We start from the raw sequence: 8,545 nt of genomic DNA, 5'->3' as shown, positions 1-8,545 counted from the left end.
AGTAGCTCGGAAAGCAGACCGACTTCCTTCAGTAGATAACCTGCAATGTTGGCTCGCAACCATATTCAGGTAAGTTGTGTTGGGAAAAGCCTCACTAAAGGAGGATGAGGCATAAGCACTTCATCTTTGTAATTTGTGAATTTGTATTTGTTTTGATGTAACATGGAAATTGGCATGAGAAAATACTACGTACTTAAGTGATTAAAAAATCGTCATGGCTTGCATCATAACTTGTAGCTCTTTTAAGATGTGAATTGAAGCCAGCTAGAGACCTGGGCAGCCCACACCAGCCCCTCAATGTTCTTTTTGTTTTCACATTAACATACTTGCTCTGTTATATATATGAATGCCCCCTTCAGATATGAAAATATGTGAATGAGTGTCCCTTCAAAAAAAACTTCTCGCCTTGCCACTATCTTGTTGGTGTCCTCTGCACCATATGCTTCAACTCAGTTTTGCATCAGATTGATAGTCGCCATTATAGCCATGCTCCACACTCATTATAACGATGCTCAACACTTTTTTTGACTTTTTATTATGTTCTATGTCCTTCAATTTGTCACGAGTCGACTTTTTAAGTCATTTCTAGCCCATGCAGCGCCGAGGTTACCACAAACCCGGACCAATCTGGCTCAACCTTAAAGGTAGCAGAAGCATTCTTTAATCTTTTGAACCGTAGACTACATGATGAGTACTAGACACTCAGCAAACCATCACCCAAAATTATCCTATAGTAGGATATCAGCAAGCCCTAAGGCCTTGTGAGAACACTACCATTCCTCCAAACACCTATTTACTCCATAGAAAATCCTGGTAAGTACAGTCTGTTAAAGGTCTTCATTAGCTTTCTTTGAATAGCTTTTACATGTCTGAAGCTCCACCATTCCGCAAGAACAGTTCCAGTATATTGGGGGAGTCCGCTCTATTTTCTCTGTGTTCGACTGCAATATTTTGAGATAAGAAGGTATTTACCTGGGGGCAAGGGAAAGGAGAGGGGCTTCGGCTCTCGTCCGGGCAGGGGATTCATCCGTCTGCTCCTCCAAGATAAAGAAGATAGCTCTCCCACCATCATGCTGATAATACTTCCTCTTGCATCGATGTTCGAATTTAGTGAAATTATGAACAATTATTTTGCTGCTCCGGCTATGAAGAAGTCTAGTTTCTAATCGAAACACTACTTACACATGGGAGCGCGCCAAGATGCATTAAACGTCATAGACACCCTTGAGAAGGACTGGAATTTAAGCTTTTGATATAAATAAACCTCAAAGCAAGATCCTGATTGAAGAAAGCCCGGAAAATCCTAATAATGGGAACGCCTATCAATACCCCTTTTTCGTAACAATGAAGCCTGCCTCTACCCACCAACACCCTTTAGCTCCTACCTCTAACAATCGGAAATGAGAAGGAAAAAATGTCCGGCCATTGACGATATTAAAATGGCACCGACCCCTTTTAAATTCATGGTTATAATAAACCCTGCACGATTTGAGGATTGTATATTTAAAATCTCTATAATCTTCATGCGTCAAGTTTATGAATATCAAGTCAGAGGAAAGAGGAGTCTAATTTCAAGTTCATGAATTTCAAAATACAAGTTTCCATTTCTATAGTCTGATCCTTGTATCTTCCAAATAGAAATTCTAAGATCCCACAATACTTGAGACCTAAAATAATCAAACAACCCCTCAATGTGAGATGTACTCTTATTGCAACGCTATGATTTCATTAACACATGGAATTTATTGAGTAGAAATAGTTTTTTTCTTTGAGAAATACGGGACAAAGGACATAAGTTTTTCCGAGTAAAAGATTTGAAGGCTGCGTTTGGGATGTTTGGACAAGCATCTGGACACAGAAACCTGTTTGATATCAGACATCAGCCTGTCTTAAATGTCCTGTCAAATCACGTGAAGATAGCCCAATTACCATCTAAAACTGAAAATGGGACAAAATATCGTCAGGATCATTTCACAGCCCATAGAAACGCCTCCTAGAAAATGGGCTAAATTTTATATGGACAATTTTTTCTTTGATTTTAAAAAACTCTTCGAATTAGACAGATTCAACTGTCAATCAAACGTGAACATACGTACCAAGTACTTGAAATTCCCAGCAATCTGTTTCCTGAAATTCAAGTCGTTGTCTTGGCTCCAAACGCTCGTCTGTGGAAACCAGTTTCGAGAGAGACGAAATTTGTGGCCGTAATGCCACCGACCTGGTGGGGAGAAACGCGCACCAAAAGGTATACTCCTACGTGGTCCACGCTGGACAGGGGACAAAAAGGGAAGGAGCATGCTCCCTCTTTCTCCTGAAGGCCTCTCCTCTGCGTTGGCTCCCTGGTTATAAAGGAGAAGAGGAAGGAGAAGTCTTGACGTGGCCAAACTTTCTGCCAGTACGTTGTTGGCATTCTTTACTGCCAACCAGATCAGAAATTCTGATCAGAACATTGATCCTTTGCTTTCCCCAGTCTCATTCTTTGCGTTCATAAGGCGGAAGTCCTTGTTTTCGGCTAAGGGGAGCCTTCATCTCCTGTATATCCTCCTACAAGTACCCTTTTAGGTCTTTGAAATATTCCTCCCTCCGACTGCTTTCCAGATTTCCGCGTTTGGGGTCTGTTGGAGGAATGAGACCGAGCACGCTTTTCGGTGAGCTTTGTACTTGCTTCCTTTTCAGCCTTTTTTTTTTCAGTTTTATCTTGATTCAGAATTTGTTCGATGGTTTTTAGTGCAATTGTTCGTATTTTGTATCTGAGGATAAATGTTAGATGCGGATCTAATTTGGTGGTATTTAATTCGGCAAGTTTTTGCTGAAATCTCTTTCTTTTTCTTTCGGTTAGAACTTGGAAATGCCACGGTATTGGATGAGGAAACACGTGGAGGGATTGTCTGAATTTACTTGTGTATTCTCTTCCTCTTTGATCTTAGGGCGTGTTTGGATAAATGAATGATTTCGTCCACTTGTGAGGATAACTTACCTCTCCTGATCGAACATAATAAAATCGACCAGTCTTTTGATTTTGCCATTTTGGCTTCCTGAATATTTTGTAGAGACACGTGCTAGACAAACGGGCAACATATTTTCTGAGCCTGATTTTTGTCTGCTTTGAATGTCTTCCATGCTCCCCTTCTCCTGTTCTGAAGGGGAGATCGATAAGCATGGTAGAATGCTTGCTTTCCAAGATATGTTCCTCCGTTCAGCAAGGGTCCTTTATGATAAATTATTACATGGGAAAATGTCCTGCAAAATCCGTTTTTGGTTTTCATGAGGTGCCTTCCTGAACAGCCCGGTGGGAGTTTGTGATATCATTTTTCCCTTGCTGTATGAGACATTCAATTTCTTTATGATGTTAACTTGTACTGTCTAAATTCTTGGATGTTTTCAGGTGCAGAGCTTCTGCTCTAGTTTTTCAATGTTCATCCCCATTCCTGGCTAGTATTGCAGTGTCACTCAAGTACGGCATCTACTTCTAGGAGAAAATGTGGAATCACTGGTTATTGTCAGACTGGGATCCTTATCGTGATTATTCCTTAATGTTTCCATCGGATACTCATCGTCTATATTCTTTTGGTGGCCAATTGTGGTCAAGAATAGGTGCATTTGTCGACACTTCCCTTTTTCATCCTGGATGTTTTCATGCTCCTGGAAGTCTGGCAATTGGAGAAGCCTTTGGTCGCATTTCTCATTTGGCTGGAGCTCTTCTCCTTTTGTTATCAAGACCTAATTCTGCTCTGCACCGTAATGTATTGAATGACCAGCATAGGTCATGTAAAAGCCATCAATCTTGTGCAGAAACAAGGCCACTTACAACTTGTGGACATGATATTTCCAGATTTCCTACTAATCTTACACCAACATCACGACCAACTCTACTGTATATTAATAAAGTCGCTGATGCTGCTGCGAAACTATTGCGGGGTGAACTTCACCAGTTTCAGCAATTTTCATGGTTGTCAATAGCTGCTTCTCTTGTGCCATCGGTTGAAAATTTGTAAGTACAAAAAACAAGATACCTTTTCTTCCTTTTTTTTTGCTGAACATCAAGATCGTGAAAATATATATGACACTCAGGTGTTGAATAAAAGTGTCAATATTTTGATTTTATTGTTAAGTGTTAACCATGTAATTATTTTGCATATGCTTATTTCCTCTGCTTGAATACAAACACAAGGTCTTCAAGGATATTGGTTGCTCCTCTTGATGGGACCATTGAAAGAATGAAGACTGAAGCAGATCTAACACCTTGTGCGGAAGAGAACAATGGGTGTCATAACCTTCCGCTGTTAAGCAAAAGTTGGATGAGTGTAGGAGACACAACTGAACCACAAACAGGGATTAAGTTCCCCATAGTATTGGACAAACATTTTGCTGATGGCAGTAATTCCAATAAGATTTCAAAGGTATTACATCTATCCTCCATGCTTTGATATGGTAATTCTTCGTGCATGTTTAAGATCTCACTGATCTGTAGACAATATTCTCTGGAAAAAGAAGCATCTGAAAAACTAGTGTGTAGGCATTTCTATGTGAAAATTTGAAAACAGTAGTTGAAATTTGTGTACGTGCATGCTCAATGCTTTATGAGCATTTTACTTGCAAGTGAACATCTTACATCAACAAGATATTGCTCTACATCAGATTGCACGTGTCCATATCTATTGTTTCTAAAACCTGTAGAACAGCTCTTGAAATGCCACCTAATGACCTCTTCCTGGGTTTCATATCTCCTTTTTTCTATTCCTCCATGGCTGTCCATATCTTGAAACATTTCTATAGATTTTCTTTTATTACTGGCAGTTTTAATGTTTATGTCATAGCCTTTTGCCTTTCTTGTGATTGGCATTTTCTTTTTTTCAGTTAGTGTGGATAGTTCTTTGACTCTTTCATTTGTTTTTTTTGGGTTATGTTTTTATCATTTGCTAACTGCTATACCTAATTATGACATGTAATTTTGCTTTGTATTTCATATCTTCTTGGTTGCTTAGGATCTTTTCTTACATATTCCATTTTTCTTTTCTTCCCCAAATTGTTTCCATCAACAGAACTCCTTTTGCTGTTACTGCTGTATTTTTTTTTATTCTTGTATTGTTAATTGTCTTTCCTTGAGATTTCATTTCTGGAGTTGTTCCATGATGGAGAACTACGTTTTTACACTATCAACCCCTTTAAATGTGATGACTTGCAGTGCTCATGTTTGTTAGTGCTTCTGTTGTATCGTGGAATCATGGATGTTTCTGGCTAGGTGCAGCATGTTCTCATTGAAAAATGTTCTAGGCTTTCAAAATTGTTCTTTTGGCATTTCCATCCTCTGTTTCTTTATCCCTCACTCAGGGTGTCCAGGTTTGAATTTTTCATCCTTTCCTTCTAGTGCAGGTACTTGTGGGAGTTGGCTCAAGGAGCATGAAAGTGATCAAAGTGAAGAAGTTAAAGGTTTATGCTTTTGGTTTATGTGAGTATTGATCTGCACTTGGAAGCAGTTGAATTTTTTTCATCTTCGGAAATGAACACTTCCTGCTCTCTAATTCAATCTGCTATGGGCAGCATGATCTGCATAAGTTTTACTAAATCTGCAAGTACAGATCGTTGTCCGTGTGCTTATATTATTATTGTTACTATTTTGTCCAGATGTTCACCCTGGTTCGGTCTGTAAAAAATTGGGTCAGAAGTATGCATGTGTGCCTGTTGATGAACTCAAGGGGCATGAAGAATTTCTGCAGGACCTTCTCAGGTGCTTCTCTAATGTTTTTTTTTTTCCATCTTCTTGGTGTCCATAAGTCTCTTGTATTTGGATGTAGTCATCTAAGGTTTTTACTTGCATTGATGCTAGAAGGCAGCCTTCGTATGCCATGATAGACTTTCTATTCTTTTCCTATCATTGACATACAATTAATGGGTGCTAAATGGGTGACCAAGATCTAGAAAAGTGAGTTTCTTCCCAGCTTCCTTGCAGGTATATGCATTGTATTATAGTCATCCTAAAATGTTTGTGTTTCTTATTATCACATAAAATTAAGCACTAGAATAAAAATATGTTTAAACCTGACCTGGTGCATGTGTGTGTGTTTCATCACGGTACATGCATCTGCATGTGCCCCTTGGATGCTTGTTTTATTCAGCTGATGACATCCTTTTGCTTTTTCAGGGCGGATATTGATATGACTGTTAGGCTTGTGGTTAGCTGCAACTATCTGAAAATGAGCACTGTGCAGACGTAAGTGACCGATGCCTGCTTCCGTATGAATAAATAGCTGGATCCTGGATGCATATTTAAACCTTGAAAATTTGAGGGAATTATTTCTGCATCTATACTGATGACAAGGTGCTGGTTAGAAGAGTATTATTCGTTTAACATGAAATTGTTGATTGGGAGAATGTAAGTTTACATAGGGTACTAATCAGTAATGATCAATTTATGTAACTTATGGTTTCTGTTTAAGTTAAATTTTGTTCATTGTACCGTACTTACATATCACAAGGAAAAGGAAAAAATAAGATGATGAGGAACGTGAGAAGTGAGACCATGAGAGGTTGGGAACTTGGTTGTTGAGGGTGTAGAGCTTGAAGGTTGTACAAGACTGTGTAGCAGCCATCCTCATTTAACATGCTGATGGTAGGACAAGTATAGTAGAAGGATGTTGACGACATTGGTGATGCAAATATCGCATCAGGGACATGTACCTTATGAATCCTAACAGCAGAAAACTTATACTCTCCATTTATTTGCTCCTACAAGTTGACATCTCTTCTGGAAGAAAGAGAGACATTGGGGATGATTAGCATAAGATCTAACTAAAGAGGGAAAGAGTTGCCTGCTAGCGAGAGTGTGTGAGACTGGTTATTTATATTTTATGTAAATTATAAGCAATATTGAAGGCCCTATATGTCTCAGGAGATGCTTCATGCAAGCTCATGAAGTACGGATAGGCTTTAAGGGGCAGGTCTACTTTCCTATAATTTAAGTGTATGCTGCCGAGGGCTCATCCTGGTTGACGTGCCTCCTCTCTCCCATTGCAAACAAACCCATTCCTTCTACCCTCTACCCCATCCTAAAAGAAGGAAAAGATAGATAAAGTTGGAAGTTTATCAGCCATTCATTTTCTTCCTGATTGGTGATTAAAAGGATATTTGTTCATCATCATGTTTCTGTTTTTTATTGCAGTGTGTTTGAAAGATCTCTCAGGAATCGTTTGCTGAAGGTATATAAACACATACACATGCGATGTATCTCCCACAAATATTGCTCGACTGAGGTTTATCCTGACTAGCTTTATATATTTTAAAAGATGAATCCAGATGCTGATGTAGATTGCCTGAGACTATTTGGTTCACAATTTCCTCGTGATATACAGCTATCCACTGTAATTTCCTTTCCTTTCCTTTGTCATCTGGGGTTCCTGCAAAAGGAATAGAGAAATTAACAATCAATATCATTTTAGGGGACGACGATTGATTTCCGTCAAACCACAGATGGGCAACTCATAACAGAGTGTAAGTGGTTATCTAAGTCAATCTGTAATTTTTTATTTTTTCCCCTCTACAGTAAGAGATTCTTACATTAAACTTATCAATTGCAGTTGGTGGGAAACAGATTGGGGCTGTCCAAAGCAAGGATTTATGCAGTGAGCTTTATTTTCCCTATACTGTTCAATCCATTTAATCCAGTTTCCCTAGAAAAATCTGAATGCAAGTGAAGTACTAAGAAAATTAAGTAAGCATGTTTATGGCTTTACACTGAGTAATGGCTAAGAAAAGTGAAAAACCGTCGTTATTGAAAAAAATTATCTTGGCAATTAAACTAGTTAGATCACTCAAAATGTAACAGGTACATCAACTTGGTCCACATTCTTGTCTTGTTTTTAACCTCTGGATTGTTCGTTTCAAAGTATTTTGTCTTCAATCACAGGAGCATTTTTCAGCATGTATATAGGGGACATACCAGTTTCAGTTCAGGCAAAGAAGGAGATTGGTGAGAATGTTGCCGACATCATCAAAAGATGTTAATGTGCATACAAGAAACTTGACGTGCTTGATACAGATTTCATGACTATGATGCTTGGATTCGTGAGAATGTTCTTGACATGATCAGAAGACGCTGATGTCCATGAGAGCAAACTAAACGTGCATGGTATTTCATGTCTATGATGCACGGCAGCATGCCCTATGTAGTAAAACGTGAAGGGCCTTTCTACTTTAAATGACACAAGTACGACGTACTTGCTGCAGAAAAGTTATCAAGACAGTTATACGCCTGGCGGTGGGTGAGCTATATCTCCCATGGACTAATCTACTAGATACAATGGGGGGCAACTAAACTTGATCTTTTTGATATGATAAGAGTCTGTAAAATACAATTCTTTCCAATGAATTTGGCTTACTTTGTTATGTAAAGAAGCCCCCTTATGCTTGATTGCAATCTCATTCGTGTGATTTTTTTATGCTTAGGATGAACCGGGAATCCAAACGCAATATTTTTTTCGTTTTGCATTTGCAACCGCAGCTGATAATCTTTGAAATTTGACTTCTGCAGTTCTTTCTCAATTTGCAA

The 8,545-nt window shown here is 38.8% G+C and overlaps 1 protein-coding gene across 1 annotated transcript; it reads left to right on the top strand.

Annotated features, from left to right (window-relative positions):
• The first annotated feature begins 2,157 nt into the window (after positions 1-2,157).
• Positions 2,158-8,382, top strand: LOC116263071 (fatty-acid-binding protein 2). The gene is made up of 11 exons (XM_031642653.2): positions 2,158-2,648; positions 3,386-3,991; positions 4,172-4,400; positions 5,374-5,449; positions 5,626-5,728; positions 6,143-6,211; positions 7,160-7,196; positions 7,284-7,358; positions 7,437-7,488; positions 7,575-7,619; positions 7,904-8,382. Exons 2-11 carry the CDS (start codon positions 3,480-3,482, stop codon positions 7,999-8,001), a joined length of 1,296 nt encoding a protein of 431 aa, XP_031498513.1. The 5' UTR covers positions 2,158-2,648; positions 3,386-3,479; the 3' UTR covers positions 8,002-8,382.
• Positions 8,383-8,545: the final 163 nt, after the last annotated feature.

Source organism: Nymphaea colorata, chromosome 10 (assembly GCF_008831285.2).
Source record: "Nymphaea colorata isolate Beijing-Zhang1983 chromosome 10, ASM883128v2, whole genome shotgun sequence".
NCBI lineage: Eukaryota > Viridiplantae > Streptophyta > Magnoliopsida > Nymphaeales > Nymphaeaceae > Nymphaea > Nymphaea colorata.
This window is presented reverse-complemented; position numbering and strand designations above follow the sequence as displayed.